The sequence below is a fragment of the Lineus longissimus genome, chromosome 2 (genome assembly GCF_910592395.1).
Source record: "Lineus longissimus chromosome 2, tnLinLong1.2, whole genome shotgun sequence".
NCBI lineage: Eukaryota > Metazoa > Nemertea > Pilidiophora > Heteronemertea > Lineidae > Lineus > Lineus longissimus.
In genome coordinates, this window is record NC_088309.1 from 26600589 (window position 1) to 26619260 (window position 18672).

An 18672-nucleotide genomic window follows, 5' to 3' on the forward strand; every position below is an offset into this window, starting at 1 on the left:
TCAATAAATTTTCCAATTCTCTAATGGAAATGTTATGTTAGAGCCGTAATCTTTACAGAATATTTGCAATAGAATTTCCTTCGTTGAAATCAATAAAGACATCCATCACCTCGCGAGCTACTTGTAACATGTGTTACTTGCGGTGAACGGCCATTGTCGTGTGTGGTAAGTTCCGCAACCAACGACTTTTGTCCTTCCTTGCTATAAAAAATTATTGGCATGACAATAAAAAATGTCAACGTTGATATCATTTCACAACGACATTCCAGGTCTAAAAGAAACGAAGCTACAATCAGACATTGCGGCGCATAATAGTAAAGTGCGCCGTTGTCCTCCTTTTGGTTAAGCAACCGTAGTAGAAATTGAAGAGGGATGCAATATTTATATATCATCACGTTTAATAATATAAATCAAGAGGATATAACATGCATATCAAAACACATCATTTTGAACATTTCATCAGTAAAAAAGAGGGGTTTTTTGCGGAGTTTAAGCTTTTCCTTTGATTCATTTCGCCGTTTGTTGTCACTTGGGATAAACCTTTAGAAATATGATTAACGCGTATCATTTATGTTGTGACATTTTGAAATTCAGGAGTAGTTCACTTGAATACTTTTAACCTTAAGGACTGTGTGTGATATCAGTAAGCTTGTGGTTCCCGTGGGCAAAATGGAATGAACTAAAATAATGTTTGTTGGCTTAGCATAATGTCGTCGGCTTTTAACTTTATTATCTTAGAAGGATGAACGCTTGGATGTACACTTCAGAATGTTATCGTTCTTGATATACTGGTAGTATAGTTTGAGAGTGTGAAAGACATTCTTTTAAAGATAAGTGAAGATGCCATAGAGAAGCTGTGGACGACGATTAATGCATATTCAAAAGCTTAGGTCATACGGTGTTAATGATTGTAACGGAAAATACGTCTACCTCGTTTTGATGACAGTGGTCCTTATTGTCACAACAATTTTATCTTGGAGCCCTTCTAAAGAATCCTAATAGCTCGCTGTAGGTCCTTGTTGTCAAATCAAGAATGCTAGGGTAGTTCGATCAACAGCTGTTCTCATCATATCGGACTAATAGCATGAGCCGGTCTAATACGTACAGTTTTCCTGTCAATTGCATTCAACAATAAAGCCATTAATACGACCTGACAGCAATGTACTATATTTCAAGTGGATTTACCCTGATTATTGTGAATGCCATCGAAATTGGCAAAGTGCTCCTAACGATAAGGAAAATATTGAGACAAGACAAAGACAGAATTGATTGTACATTAATGTAGCTATCCTGATAAATTGCACCACAAATCCTCTCCAACTCAGGGTGACAGCACGGCCGGTGTTTCGATATGGATATTGGCTGCATTTGACAGTCACCTGGATTTGGGCGGATATGTGACAAATGCAGAGGGGATAAGTTCCTTATTCGTCCCGAGGAATATGCAGTAAGCATATTAGCAGTAACCTGTTAGGACCACACATGACTGAGTGTAAAATACCAGAGATAAACATACTCGATGGTGCCTTTTAAAAATCAGTAGAGGCAAAATAACTGTTTTGCTTTCCTCCACGAAGCCCCCCCCCCCCCCGCCCCTCCAAGAAAACAGCTAGCTACCTGCCTGGTATTATCATCCCTTTTCCGTTCTTTCCTGGCGGAATCGGAATCATGAACCTCTTTCTGATCAATTAGAGCTTTTATATTGGAAGACATTCCTTCAAATCCTATATGTATTGAACATGTTGATACGACAGGCTAAATATCTTACTCCAGTCTTACTCCAGGATGCGTGTCATGTCAGTCACAGAAGCGGATATGACATTCTGCCACTTGGCTTCCTATCTGACTGGCAGACATATACAATGCAAGATATCAGTCACACAGCGTGATGCTTATAATGAGGCACACCGGAATAAATGAGAACTGGAGTGACATGGGTCATGGGGACATTTGCAAAACCCAGTACGCGTCTGAACATTCTTACAGTCCTGAAGTAGAGAAAGCCTTATCCCCCATTCAGTGTTTTGTTGGTTATATACATGGACCACGTTTGTCGTAGGCACATTTAACCTGGGAGAAGCATATTCCCGACTTTAGAACAATATCTTAGATTCGTGCTGATATCACTATGACCTCACGCCTTGCTTTGGTCGATCCGTTATATTTGGAGCAATTACCAATTGACCGTTGCTTAAAGCTAGAGATCATGGGCACGACACCTGCATAGATAACCAGGAAAAGAATGCTCTGGCGACTTTTTAGCCCTTGACGTACACAATACCACGCCCAAACCGTAGCACTACACCTTGGCTCCAAAGATCAGACATATCTGTTTGTAACAGTACGATCATCACTTCCCCTGTAACTAAATGTCAGTGGACAAACAACAGGTTGGCTGACATGCTCTCGCTGTCTTAACAAATTGGTAAGATATCATGTGGATCAAAGAAACAGGAGATGGACAACCGTGAGTGATCACGCTTTCTGTTGTGATCGCTGTGACTTAGTGAGATTCAACACCAGGTCAGCTGGAAAGTTAGTAAGAAACTTGTGTGTCAAAGATTTCCAGAGTATAAGAGTATCAGAGTATCAGGGTACTGGCGTGTTAACTGGTAATGCTTTATATTTACCTCGGGGGTAGGAATAAGAAGCTAAAGATTTAGTACAAGCTATGTCAAGAAAGCAGATGTAACCTTGAACCAGTCAGCGCCATATTTCACGATAGATGTTAAATTACGTCTAAAAGTTAAATAGACAGTCACTGTGGTTCCCGCTCTTCCATAAGCCTCACACCATGAACAGTGAAATGAATATGGTCCCACGGATATACAATTCCATCCAGATATCCTTTAGTTCATCGACCCAGATGCTAGATGTAATCTATCATATGACTATTCGTGTGTTAAAATGCCAGGCGGAAATTAAATTTTATTTTATTATCCCATGCTGGTTACTCCGTTATTTCCTACCTGGTTCCTTGACTGAATTGTCTGCGACCATGTGCTCTGATTTACAACAATATGCCAAGAGGCGCTGGCTTTGACGATTTATCATTTAAGAAAGGGAGCAGGGGGAAATGGCTTGTGGCGGTGGTGAAAGTTTGATTTATTTGCATCGTAATGCAATTGTTGTATAGAATGTGAGGGGAAACTAATTTAATTTATATTTGATTTATAACCCAATCAAATATACGGTACCGTACTGCTATTTCTCCATGTGTCGTAAATCTTCGGAGCTGACTACTACAGAAAGCTTACACTGGCCCTAAGTATGTCAATTGTAGGAAACATAGTAATCCCAATCTCGTCTTTCAGATTCTTGAAAATGCTGATTGTATTTTACCACACCGGAGTCCACCAGTCCTGTGGCGGCAAGTTGTCGGCCGTTGATGGTCCAAAAACAAACATTGAAAATTCGTTCCAAGTTCAATGAATCATACCTGGAGCTGAAGAGACGAGTTTTAAGACTCGGTGTCAAGCATACGCTATTGTATCTATTTTCTAAGCTGTTCACCTCAGTTATTATAAAAAAATTGATGAAATTAAGTGAAATTCAAAGGTTTGGGAAACTGAATCGTTCGTATAGATTTTCAGAGGAACCAAGCAGTTAGCATTTGATGTATAGCAGTCGAAGCGGAAAGCTGAAAAAGCATTCGTAGGCTGTATAAACCATTCTCAGACGAAAGTTTTAGCATGGTTGAATAGCTTTGTGGCTGAATACATTGGTTTTCGTTTGTTCTGGAAGCAGGGGGAGACGGAGTAGTTCAACTGGAAGTATCTTAGACAGCTGTTTAATCGTTACAAATTGACGAGGCATCTGCTGAATTTCATATGATCTTGGCCGGATGGCTTTTTATCATCATTATTGTCGTGGCGAAAATGAAACTGCAGTCCCATGGAAACGACAGTCATGACCCGTGTGCATTTATAGCACACCCCCCCCCCCCCCATATTTGTATAATTTCGGACAGTTATTTGAAACTGACTTTTGTCATGAGTACCTAAGTCAACCTAACATGTACTCTGACCCGTGCATGTCTGAGCAAGGAATCAATAGTTTGTAATTAACATACTCATTCTAAAACCAATTACGCTGCTTCATTCAGTCAGAACGGGTAAACACTGAGAGCGCTATGTGTCAACATCGTGTTCATATCGGTGAAATCTCAACTTCAATGTAGCTTGATTACGTCCTTTGGGAAAGGCGATCCTGAACAAACACTTTCTTTGGTGAATTAACTGTTAGTCAGTAATCGAGCATAAAGTTAAATGACTTATTGTGGCCATAGGGTTTAATGGTTAACCATTTGGATCGGCACATTTATTCTGTCTGCTTTTCCCCTTACTAACATTTGTAATTGTCATTTAAAAGAAGAAAAATCCATCGAAACGTTGCATATTATTCTTAAGTTCGTTGTTGAGAACGTTTTCCTTAGAAGGAGTAGAACATTTCCACAAAAGGTTGATCACACCTTCTGGGAGACGTTGCTTCCTTCCCGCAGCCTTGGCATTGTCGCTAGTTGTAGCTAGCATATATGCGGTAACACATTAGTAGCGTAACCATAACCCAACGAGTGGAGAATCTTCTAAAACTTCTTTTCATCCAATGTAGAGTTGTCAAGATGATAAATTAGGGGTAAACATGCACATTTGCGAAGCATTGAAATCATTACAAAAGTGAAGTATCAACATGCAAAACATGAAACATGGTCATTTTATGTGTTCAATCATCAAATTCCCACTTGTTTAATGCCAGCTAATTTTAAGCATTAATGCTTTTTGACGCCCGTCTTTCAATCGGATGGAGCGTTGGCACATAAGTCATATTGGACTCCATTCATAGTGGTGGAATGGAGCTTTGGGATTAGAATGGGGAAATTCTGACGGATCAAATAATTACATCGAAAGATGCTTGATCCATTGCACATTGGACCAGATGAATTATTTCATTGACAAAACGTGAAGAAGTTTGAAAGAAAGAAGTTTACATGGCTTGCATATAAAAATGGCTGGTCTCTGCGAAGTTGAGGACTCTTCTCGATGGAGACCTAACATCAGGGATTCAAATGTCTTGACACTCTGTGGTAGTCATTTTATTAATGCACCAATTGCTTGCATACTGCAGGAGTTTAATGTCAAGGCAATTCACGACAAGAAGCCAAATCGTATTTAAACATCCTTTCCAGCATTTCAAAAGCCCGCTTAGCATGCGGTTTGCATCATTTGTTCTGTTCTTCTTTGCAAACATTTGTGGGCTAAGTGACCGTGAGGTAAAGAAATCAAGCTTAAAAACATATGAAGACAATTGAAAGAGTAATTCCTTTTCCTTACTTGATTTTGCCTGCCAGTAACCTACCAAAACCTACCTCTCCACGGCGGCTTCAGTACTAGTAATTAGCTAAGCTTCAGCAATGGCACCGCAACTATCAGATCTATTTCCTGATCGCTTCAAGATGAAGACAAGTGTCTCAGGGCGATCAAAACACAAGATGGATAGGTCCACAGCGATCGAGAAAGCCGTGGCTCTAATTCCTAGCATGCTGACTCTGGTTTATTTCAATATGTGTAGAATTGTCTTCTGCAGAGGTTTAAGGCATTTTGATTTGGTGGAATATCCATTACCGTAATTGGGTATATCTTCCCTGAAGCCAGAGCTATTATGCTTTACATTATATAGTGACAGGGGCTCATTCTTCATTCCAATTGAATTGGCTACAGGAGAATTTAATCGCCGGAGGAGAAGCATAGCCAGCAACAAGCAGGTGTGGAATCATTTAGTAATGATTTCTAGAATAGAAAACTGGTGCTGCTGAGGAATTTCGTAAAAGAATTTCATTCATTTATTATAACTTCGTAACTATGATAATTAATTAAGGTAATGTCAGCTCACAAGTACCTCTGTTCATATCTAAAAGGTCGATTTGCATAATATCGAGGACAGATCGGGCCTACTTTAGCACTTCTGACCTGTTGTCGGGAAAGGAAACTTATGTATCAACAATGCCATCGATAATAGCATGGTCATGTGAGTGGCATCAAAGGACGAAGATACCTGTAACACTAATTCCAACACAGTGCGTTATATGCTATCTATAATTTAATATGAATAACTAGATATGCTGATTTACCCTGGAGCAAAAACGCTGGCCATTTCTCAACTGATGTATTAAAGATGAGCCTTTTCATTAACCCTATAATAACGGACGCTTTCCTTCACAATTTCAATAATGAATTGAAGATGATCACAAAGACTGTTTCCTGAGACACTGACACTGATGTGATGCATCATTGCGCACATGTCTTTAATCTAATGCCTTTTTCATTATTGTGAGCTTTTTTTCCTTCCCTAAAAAGAGCTTTACAAGGAAGCAACGTTTGCGGCGTGTCATCATCACGATTTTTACCCTGCATGAGCCGCACTCTGTTAAATACTCAGTTGAAATGGGACGGGAAATTGGACTGCCTCAAACATATTCGTCAACTAAACGTATGCTTCGTGCGCTATCAATATATAAGTGATGATACAATCAAGTTTGGAACAAGTCATTTTTGTAAGGGATACACACATACAAATCTATCTCATCTGCTAATGGTTTTAATTTCGAAGGAAATCTCCCTAAAACATCTCTGGGTAAATAAATTGAGTCTGACTACCCTGCTTTCATGTTCTCAAGCATCTATTGAAGTAGATTTCCTCCAAATTGGTCTCAAGTGTCTCAATGTAAACCACTTGTCACAATCTAGGCTCGCTGGTACATCCAGTATTCACAACGAAATGCATTAATGTCATTAGACGACCCTCAAGAGTGCAGATATTAACACAAATGTGAGTATACGTCTCTAGATTTCAACGCACTATACTCAGCAAGTCCACCAAGCTTTCCACAACTGCATTATACATCCCCTAAGGATATTCATCAGAATCAATTTTTCCGGCAGTGTAGATTTTTAAAATACCCATTCCGGTTGATTAGCATTCAGACGTTTGGAAAACATAGTGTTACATTCGTTCGTGACTTGACTTCCTGTCGATACATTCGGAACAGTTGCTTACACTGGGCGTTTTCGCCGAACCATCTAACGCTATCCTGATTAGCGCCCGGGTATTGGTATTGACTTGGCATTACAGGCCAGCACATAGATGGCCATTAGCCCCGGTCCATTGCGAATGTAATTTAGCGCACAGTAGCACTGGCCACAACCAAGCATCATGGGTATGTTAAAGGGACGTTGAAAAAACGATTTGATAACTAGTTCAAGGAAAAATATACGCAAACTAAAAAAGAGCACCATTCAATTTAACAGGTAATGCCGCATTTCGGGATTCTGCAAATCTTCCTTTGACAAGTCCACTAGACTGGAGGTTGGGTTGGGTAAAATAACCTTGCAAAACGATACGGATTGTACAAATAGAAGAGTATATTGATTAAGTTGCTCACAACTGCTGCAAGATGAAGTTCATGACTAGCGTCAGCATCTTTTCTACACATAACTGGTCAATTCACGCCCTGTCGTGCACACCATTTGGCGATCGATGTCCATTGACTGATGAAGGCACGCTACCGAAATGTCCCTAGTGTATACTAGCTCAAGATATGACCACCCTCAGGGTTGGGTCGAGGTCAGATCAGACAAGTCGTTATCTAGTTCTAGCATAGGAGAGATGAGGACAATTTGGTTGTCTGGCACCCTTAGGCAAACACGATATCCTGTCGATTTCAATGTTAGTCGCAGTGCATCGCAATAGCCCACTTTGCGTCGTTGTTATGCTAGCTCAAAAAAATAACCACTGCCATCATTTCATGCTTAGCCATCACAACCGTTTTCCTATCTTCCAATGCTGATGCAACAGACAGGTGAAACAGCAATGATATATTTAGCCTGTTACTGTTCGTAGCATAACTAGCAATAACTGCCCAATGTTATTTGTACATTTTCTTTACCAGTTATTATGTGGTGGTAATACCTAGGCTTCCAAAATTGACTGCAACCTTAAATGTGCCAAACATCTTCATATCCTTAACGTTGCTCAGGATCAATATTGGGGATGGCCAAGGAAGCATCTGTGTAACCATTTCCCCTAAGTGTTTTCAATGAGAGGGTTGCACCTGTCTCAGGGTGGTTTGAAACCTGTCCGTTTCAGTTCTCGCCATAGATATGTACACACCATACTGGTGGTGTGTGTCAAATCGTGTTGTCTGCTATTCCTTTGAGAAGACGTTCTAATAAATCCAGCCCGAAATGCACTGGGAAATGAGTCATCTAACAGTGAATCTGTTATGTCCTTATAAAGAATCAATGGCGTATTTTAGTCACTAATGGACCTCAATGGTTGTTAGTGTTGCCAGCAAAAGAATGTTAAGCAACAAACTCTCGGGCTTTGCTTGTTGGCAGGGGAATCTTCAGTACACACAATACATCTTTACTTGTTCCCACAACTATTTGGTGGATTTCTGAAATTTTTTTCCGATTCCTTAGAGCAAATGCTGTCTCTCAGGCTTGATCTTGAGATCGTCTTGTAATTAGACATATTTAAAAGTGCACTATTGAAAATATCAAGAAAGCCCAAACCGTTCTCGCTGGACCTGATGAAATTGAAAGATTGGCGCTGACAAGAACTGCCCGATTGAAAGGAAACACTTACCGGTCAAAATCAGATGATACGTTCACTTTAGGGGTTCTAATCTAAAACTATAAAATTTTCCCTCAACACTCGAGAACAACCAACTGTACAAGAACTGATGCCAAACGCGATATTTGTGCGATACACCGTAAAGCGCAGGTATTCCCTTAATGACAAGATTGCGCCACAATTTCTGATCAACCTCGCCTGACGCCGGTCAGGTTCAAATCGCCACCAAAGGCGTGCAATTACTTCCCGATTTATCTCGGTTCTCGTCATTAATGTCACTTGTTCACTGTCTAATCTCATTTCTGGTGTCGCATACCTGGAGACTTTGAGTCAGACGTTTGTAAAAAGCGTTGACCTCTATAAGTATGGCTACACCTTGCTGCGTCTCTGCTTCTATGCTTCGCAGCCTCTCTTTGATTAGTTGCAAAGCTTTGGTGTCAATGATCAATATACGGCCATTGTCGTCCGCAGCAGGTACTGCTGTTCTTGGCAAAGAGTAAGTCCTGAGATTGCTGATTAGCCAGGCTAGCGCCTTTGGAGGCCACGATTGCTTTCACTAGCAAACTACACGCACCAGTCAAATGATGAAATGCCATCGCAAGAGAATCAGTGGTGTTTGTCACGTGCGTTTACCACCGTCGTCCAAGTACACAAGTACACAAGAGCACTACACACTAATATCGCGTATCACTGATTAGAAAAGTTTTGGCAGTTCCAGCAACCCTAAATGACTATCTTGATTACCCCCATCACTTTTTAGTCTGTTTGCATTGCCAAAAACGATAGCAGAGTCAATATACCTGCGCATTAAAACTAACAGCTCTATTAGGAAATGGCAATGGATTGGCAATGTTCACACTTGACATAACTCATAAATTTTGATAGCCACACCACAGGCAGGTCAAAATGTTATGCTTTTATTGGAAAGTACAGACAGCCCGTCACTACCATATCGAGCTAAGGGACGGTTGAGGAAATGAGCCGGTTTGTTATAGGACTAAGAACAAAAGCTTGAGTTTATAAGACGGACTTCACTATATCATACGAAATTCTAAAAATTAAATGATTTATAGATAGCTGCATCACCAGACTAGCCTTGTCTGCAACACTTTTACAATCACGGTATTCATGATCAATCGTTTGCCCTATCCCAAAGGAACCCAAATAATCGTCTATTTATGGAGAATTTCACTTCCTTGATACACTTGGGAGTCCGAGCCTGAACTGATAGGACATCGTGTGCTCCCAATGCGGCCGTTATCGTCTGTTACCAATGGTGGTTCAGTTCGTCATTTTGTGTTGTGTATTTGTGTCTGAATCTGGTCGTTCCATTCTATGGTAGTCACTACTTTGTGTTGGTGATAATGCCATGAGATGAGTAGGTCTCAGCCCAGCCTTTGTCATGATTACAACAACAAGATAATGAGCCGAAACATAGTATCTAACTTAGGGGACAATATATGCGAAACTAAGCATGATGTGCTTCGTACATGATTCTGTGTACAATTCGACGCAGAAGAATGCACCAATAGTGCTCATAACATCATTAACTGATACAATTTGCCTTGTTTTCCATGACTGCGTAGGATGTCGCTGATGCAGATCTTTTCAGTTCAGTATTGATAATAGATAATTTTGTAACGGTCAGCTTCGATTTACCATTGTGACATCATATTAGTCAAATGAAAACGCGGGGTTCTTTTGTCTTACCGGTGTATTTAGAAGAGAAGCTTTTTCCTTTTTTCCCAGCGGAAAGTCAGTCTAAAATGCTGATTATGAGATATGGAAGAAATCTGAAGAGGATAACTTCGACCTACCTTTTACCCTGAGAATCACAATTTTGCTCTTTACTGGGGATGTATTAATGGTACACCTGTATTCTCCTCTGTCCTCATATGTGATATCTCTTATTTGCAGATTCCATTCCTTTAGGAATGGTCTAAAAACACTGATTCTTTGGTCTTCTACAATACGCTTTTCACCCATTGCCAGTGTCTGCATGCTTTTGTCTGTCCATATAACCTGCGGAATATTACAAAAGTATGCTTTTACTGAGATTAGGTTCTTAATCTGCAAGGGGGACAAGTAAACAGTTCGGAGAGGTAATACCTGCAATAAATGATTTTCTGGGAAAGGACATCACATGATTTTTTTTTCAACATGAAAAAGATTTTTTCAGGAAATATCTTGGTCGATGGACTTATCATCTTGATCGCTCGAGATAAATAACTCGATCACCCGGGATGTTATCTCGATCGCCCGAGTTATTTATCTAAATCGCTCAAGATAATAAGTCCCTCGATCGAGATATTTCCTGAAATTTTTTTTCGGATTTCGCCCGAAATCCACCCCATTTTCCATCTTTGTTTGTTTTAAAATGATAATGGCGGGAAAAAACGAGATCTATGGGAGACGTGGTTGGTGTGAGGTGATACGGGGCATCCTTGACTAACATGCTATACCAGTCACTACTATATACAACTGGAATTTTAGTTCCAGCCCCACCCAAAATCCACCCCATTTTCCATCTTCGTTAGTCTTGTTAAACTATTAAATAACGTCATAAAAGAATCGGTGACGGTCAGACATTTTATGATGCTGCTTGGCAGGCTAGCGTGGATTGTTTCATAGCTTGTCTTGGAGAATTTTCTTGTGTGTTGTCCATCTCCTCTCTGATAGACGTCTTTTGGAAAGAAAGGGATGTGCAGAATGACGAATAACCTGTGCAGGGATAGATTAAAGAAGCAGTGGAGAATATTTTCATATTCCAATGCCATAGCTGGTATTAGACGCCGAATATAATGCTATGAGTAAGGGTAAAGTAGAAGCCTGGGGAGATTATTGTTTGTTCTTTCAATTGATGCAGAACATCACAGGAAATACTTGGCCTTCTTATCCTTGTTCTTTATCTCAAATGTCACCTTCTTACAAATGCAAATGGAATGTTGGTTATCACACACATCACTGCATAAAAGCACTCCAACGGTACCAGGAGTGCAGTCCTATGGTGGTAGGCCTGTAATCTCTTTCAGTGGCACCCCTTTGAACTGCGACGGTGGTGTCTTGTGTTTTGGGACGTCATGTAGATGTCTAGGGTATTCATATCAGAATGTATGATGTTTTGTATGGTGCCAGATGAGCATATCTAATGGTGATATCACTTGTGGCGTGCGCTAATGACCATTCATTGGACGACCAGTAGTGCTAATGTAGTGGCCAGTATGAGATCATTGCGCCATCGATACGTGATCGGTGTCTCTTAATGCTACTAACGCTCTTAAGATGTCCAGGCTTGCAGTGTTCGGAACAGACCAATACCAAAATAACACTAAGTGTGATACGCTAGGACCAACGGAATACAGGAGACTGTTGTACACAATGGTCGTTTCTGATTCGGATCAGGTTCTTATTCAGTGGTAGGATGGTTATATGAGTTGTATGAGTTGGGTGGAGCATTCCGGATAACCGAACCACACCATTTTCAATGGCATTGCCTACTTAGGCTAATGTTTGTGTCAATCTGGCTTTTGGGACACCTTCTACATTTGCAGATGTCTTGGTGAGGGCAGTGAACGTTCTTTTGCGGGGATCAAAAGTGTGGTCGGTAGAAAAGGTCGTGTTGATCAAAGGACCAAAATAACAGCAGTACTTACCACATAGTTGCCCAAGTGGTCTATGGAGCAGGGAAGAAGGGCTGTTTGTGAGGCGACTACAGATATATTCACTATCGGAACATCAAACGTTGGCTCCAAGGGCTCCACTGAAAAGACAATTAGGCAAAATGATTAAAGGAGAGAAAAGAGAACTGGGCCTTAGATATATCTTTACATGTCTTTTGATGCAAGTGGAAAATGAGTTTAGCATACATCGCATCACAGAACCAATGTAATTTGAATAAAATGTCCTTCTATTTTTGGAACCTCGGTTGTCTTGTAGTTCTTTTTGTCCCCACCGAAGGCTACATAAACGGAAGAGATAGAAAGTTAATGAAGACTGGTACTAACGTATATGGATAAAGATATGGCAGTAATGCCTAAAAACGACCTGTTTCCCATCACACAATTCTTAGACTTGCCGCGATGTCAAAATGAATATCTGCATGTGCGTTGTCATGGGTTACAGAATGTTGTAGGCTTTAATCACCTAACAACAATGCATATTTCGAAACTAAATATGCATTAGTTAAAAAAAGCTTTGATATTATGGTTTTTGAAGCATGCCATTAAAGTAAAATCTTCACAATACTAATACTGAATGAAAACCTTATCGCGAAATTCATATCGGATTTTTTATCGATAATCATTTCATCAGAAATGCGTAAACTGATGCGTGATAGTTTTTAAGATCGTGTATGAATTCCGGCACGGTAAAAAGATGCGAACTCTCACTTTGGGCTGAAGACAATCGTTACACAGATTTCGCAACAAAAACTGAGCGAACCGGGTATGATATTATAGAAATGGATCCATTTGATTAGACGTGATCTTTGCGATGTTAGAAAAACTGATAACATATCACCTTTGCTGCGTCAGTTTATTAGAGAAAGAAACAAATGCTGAAGGCACTCGGCAGTATTACATAATCATAAGGCAAGCTACGAGCAGTACGAGCAGTACAAAATATATATTTTCCTGGTTCATCGGGTATGGGCGGCAGACAAACAAACATACGGCAAACATTATTGTATAGTTCTTTAAGAAATTGAGGTATTGGGCTGCGTAAATATGACAAAACCAAGCAGGATGTCAAAGTGATGAACATCTTAAGGAAATGTATCACGCCGAATGTAATTTTAGCGTAGTACTGCTACTGTGAAGGTATAGAGGCAATATTGGACATTTCTTTATGCGGACACAAATAAAATAGTGGATGCGCCACACCCTTCTAACGTTGAGGCCTATCCTCTTACACCGCATAATTACCATCATAAACAATATAGATGACTGCCTCAAGGCAAAAATAGTACAGGTGACCACATTTCATGCTCTTTCAGTATCACAATATGCGTTAAGAATTGATTGATGATGGTAATCTACGTTACTGGAGAAGTCTCACGCTCATTTCACAGTTATTTTCGTAAACAGAAGAAAGAAATTTGTATCGGTTATGTTTGTTATCAGTGAAACAATTTTCTACAGTTGGGAAAGTGATACCTGCGATTCCCTGATAGAGACTATTTCTGGCATCATAGTTGAGAAAGATTAACATCACCCAAATTGATATTCATGACAAGGTTCTGTAGCATGTTGAAACATCTTATTCAATTTTGATATTTTCAAAATTAGTACAAAGTTCAGGAAGAATGGTGATGAAATGCCCGCGTACATCTGTATTATATCAATAAATCAGGTGTTGCTCTTCCACAGTTGAACATTACCCTCACAAACCAAGAACATATCAATCAACCAGTCCTTTCTGTCTACAAGCTCAATTCGTATATCTGTACGATCTCTCATCAATATTGATTACAAGACATTCCTGCCTTGCACGACTAGTGCCTGCAGTGCAAACCTGAAATGTCTCCTAGAAAAATGTGCTAACATGTAGCCTATGTCAAGCCGGCAAATCAAATGACGGTGGACACTGTGATGTACCGAAACCCATGCTGATTTCCCAGAGCACATGATGAAAAAAATTCTTGAGCCAATATATCCAATTAATTAGAAGTCAGAAGCACGGAGAAGCGCTTAGAATAATTATTGTAGAACTCTAGCCTTTGCCCAATAAATCACTTGGTTGTGGATTACACTCTCATACATACTGACATCGTTACTAAAAATTATGTGCTTTTCCATTAAGTAGTAAGTTCTTTGTCGTCGTATAGACCGTTATGTCTCGTTCCTTAATGATGGTAGTGTCCATATAAAACAGCGGTTTTGTTTGTAGGGCCACTGTTACTCTTGCAAAAAGCCAGTGTAATGGTCAAATGATCTCCAGAAACGTTTGATGGGCAAGGTTATTATATCTGTCTGAACTCCACCCTATTTCAAAGTAGTGGAGTAATCAACTGTCCACAGAAGAGAATCCAAATAATTTTGTGACCATGCTCCAGTGATCACCATTTTCGTATCAGAATGTACCTGCCATAACTTGTTACTCTGACGCCGTGATCAAAGGCAGGTCGTTATTATAAGTTTATAGTGGTCCAATGCCCAAGCGATTCCACCAACTTGAGACGACGGTTCTTTTCTTCAATAATTTTCTGTGGGGAAAGTGTCAACAAATCCCTCACGGTTATTACCAGTCATGTGTATAAACAATTTGTTGTCTGATATTTCTTTCGGTTAGGTTCATCTGAATATCTTGTGGTTAGTGTATTAGAGGAAAATGTGCCTCTATCGTCAAAGCATATCATTTCGTTATATTGAAAAAAAACAACAACAAAAACGAACTTCGCCTTCTTTTCCACTATATGTATCTGAACATTATTTGGTGAAAACTGGAAGACATCCTTTGAAAATCATATTGACAAGTTGCGACAGTAATGACATTTTGGTGTCTTTGTAAATGTCTTTTGCAACCCAAAGACCTGTTATCCGCATATACTAGTAACAAAACACAGAGTGCACGAAAACACAGCGTCTAATTGATGGAAGAAAAATGTAATTCAATGAGCGTGAGCCCTGCAAGGGATCCAAATGTGTAATATTGGCTCACAGCAGGCCAAATGACAATCAGTCTAGTGTGAATGGAGAATTTGGAAGACTGATGACATACCACGGGGTCAATCATGACTGAAAGCATACGTAGAATCAAGTGAGACAGATTTGCTTTCTTCGGAAGAAATCGCCTTTTGCGTGCTAAAAGGCCACCATGATCCATTATGTATGGTTGACCAACATCTTTTAAGCCATTTTGACGTTTTGACAATATCATATAAAAAGTGTGATGGATTGACCTTTCATTGAAATCATATATTTCATTGACTGGTTGGATGACTGGTTAGACTTGACTTTGATGTGCATGTTAATATCAATATGGTATCAGCATGTACTGGGGATGGGGCATAAATCAGATATACGATAAAAAGGTGTCGTGAATCGAGCTGTGAATGTACCTAAATATGACAAAGGCAAACTACAAACGACTTTATAAGCATTGGTCCATATTCTTTAGGTTCCAGGGCCCAAATGTTCTATGATTTTGAGTTTCTCAATTGTTCAGTTGACTTTAACAACGTCATTCTGATAAGCGGAATAATATTTCAAAATCAAGTTATAGCTAATCACTCATCTGCATTGGTTGTGATATAGATAGATCGAAATTAAAGGAAAAAAGTTAGTGATAATTTATTTGGCACCAAAAAAACACGAAACCCGGTGTTACATAGGCTGGATAAGAATACCAGCCGCTGTGGACGTGGATCTAAATGAAATACATTTGTATGGCTTAGAAATAAATTACTCTAACCTCAAGATATATACATCACCAATTTTGTCCGAGAATGTTCGTAGTGTGCGTGCTGATAATATTATAATCTGCATGCGCTATGCATACCCTTATTGGAGACATAATTTTTTTTCGTCAATCCGCCCAGGCCATCTGGCTATTGTGAAGCAGGCGGTTATATCAGATAACTAGAGAAAAAAATCCAACACGGTTACTGATGCATGTTCTGATGAATTACAGGCTGTGTGTCATATCCTCTGGGAAACAAGGTGTTTTTGTATTTTGGTGTTTTATGGATTAAGTTATTGTCTAAAAGAGTTGTGTGATGTGCGTCTTAGTTGCACCATGTCTATATTGAAGTAACAAAGATGACTGCGCTACGCCCATTCGATTGTACGCCCGTACGGACAGAAACTTTCCCATATGGATGGTTGGTTTTGAGACTAATCAGTCTGAAATATGGTTTTTTTTTTAGAGAAAGCAGCGTCAAAGTTTCATTTCTGTTGACGATAATATCATACCTAAGCGTTTCCGGCCATGCTGGCGTATATTCGTGTGGAGTTATTTCAACGATATTACATGTATTGCGTCCCACACAGTTACAAACTACAAGTATTCAGAAATATCTACGGTATACTACATGACGAGCTGGGACTCCCACAGCATGAACAGAAAGGTTACTCGAAATTCATCAACTCTGCCAAAGCCAGCGCACCTACGGACATTAAGTCCATCATCGGTTGTGATTACTCCCGGGAAATTCCGTGCGATAGATTTGTGGCGTTTGTCATGTATGCCACATCGCCTTGCCTCACTCCCAACTCAAGCTGTCTCCTGGGGAACTCTAGCAAACCCAAACTGCTGATGAGTTTGTTGTCAGCCTATTGAATAAACCGCAGAACTCCAAGAGGCTGGTAAGGGTTGTTGGATAATCTGTGTGGCGACACATTGGATACAAATGTTACATGTAAAGCTTGAAGCATTTACAAGTTGTCGTCGAGGTGTTTTGTTTGATACCACGTATTGTCTAGAATGCAATAAAATTGAGTCAAGCTAGAAATTAACTCGCCGCAATATAATCCATTGAGCAACTAAAGCTCCGGTCCTATATCCATCTCAGTCATGTGACTCCTACTATCAGTCAGCTGATGTCCACAGAACGACTCTCTTCCTGTCGGTGAATTATTTATGCCTACGCCCCATCTATAAATGCTTCATCGTCATGATGCAATTAGCCGCACATTTGGTGATAGAAAAGACTAGCTGCTTGCTGACTGTTAACGAAGGACACTACGATTGTGAGCGTCACATCGCATTATGGAAAGGTGTAGCATTGCTTGTCTGCTAGATCACATCACCTCTCAAGTCCTCGCCCGGAGAAGAGCTTTGCCTAGTTGGCGTTCCCATGTTTGTACCTTATCACTGCTGCATAATGAGGCGGAATCAGTGCTCTTTTCCTCCCGACAAGTCTCGTCGCAATTTGTCATCTTATAGGGAGATAAAAATGAAATATCAGATGCTGTGCCCGAGTCCGGATTATCGTTTTACCATCATTCTATGATTTATGGTATATATACGGTACCGCAATCGCGGCGAATTGACAGACTCAATTAAACTATGATCCGTCCATGTACAGTATTGCAGACGGCTGACTCCGTTGGCAGTAGGTCTGTTTTCTTGTTCATGGAATAGTTACATCTCACATACCAAACGAAATTGTGCACATATGATGATGCACCTCACATTCGCTGCGGTTGGTACCAACAACTCCAGAACGGACTCTCAGCTGGACTCGGTTCCTTGTGACTGTAACTGATCCACTATTGAACAATTAGCATTGATCGTGTGTGTGTCGGGGATCAATAGCACTAACAACCACTTGCTCGCCATTATCATACCTGTAATACGTGCTCAAGCAGTCGCTCCTGCATTGGACCAATTCTTCACTGCCCTTTTACGACAAGGCTTGATAAGACTGGAACATGATTGGAAAGGGTCACTTCTTCGATTGATCGAGATGTGGGGTTGACCTCTTAGGACAGGTCAGGTAGCTAGCCCAAAAGGCACTTCAGGCAAACTTAATGATTCACTGTGTATAGATCGGCCAGTTTTTGTAATGGCACAACTCTGCAAGTGCCTGTCAGGACAAAAACGTGACCATAACAATAACGCAACTTCATAGTCTGCAGCTAGATTGAACGAATCGAGTTTTTGTGACTTGACTGATCTTAAGCGTTCAGGATTAGCACTAATACAGCCGAGCATCCAGGCTGCTGTTCTACTGAAGATCGCAACACGATAGTTTTATTGTTACCAGTGGTCAGTAGTCGTGGACGTAGCGCTTTTAGTGCCAGGATCTAATATGACGTCGATCCTGACTACAGTATCTTTGTTTAGTTGGCGGTCTTACGGCACCATATACATGACACAATGCATCTCAAGACATGCTAAGAATGCTTGAAATACCTTTGGCTGGTCTGACTACCTCCTATTAGATCTATAGCTCTCAGGTTCCTTGACAAGTGCTGTTATGTATAAATCAGTAATGTACAGTAGTGTGAACGACCCTTCAGAAAATTGTGTCTGAGATGGTGGTAAGGTTATAACCGTGATCCAATGCCAATTGAAGAATGGCTCTTGGAGGCACGCAAG

At 40.2% G+C, this 18672-nt stretch overlaps 1 protein-coding gene across 5 annotated transcripts in view; it reads right to left on the reverse strand.

Annotated features, from left to right (window-relative positions):
- Positions 1-18672, reverse strand: part of LOC135483285 (protein CEPU-1-like) — a 177372-nt gene that overhangs the window by 18581 nt on the left and 140119 nt on the right. For all 5 annotated transcript variants that reach the window (XM_064764033.1, XM_064764032.1, XM_064764030.1 and 2 more), the window contains exons 2-3: positions 12285-12391; positions 10449-10653 (exon numbers count right to left, since the gene is read on the reverse strand). In XM_064764033.1, the coding sequence (XP_064620103.1) occupies positions 10449-10653; positions 12285-12391 (312 nt within the window). The remainder of the gene's footprint in view (positions 1-10448; positions 10654-12284; positions 12392-18672) is intronic.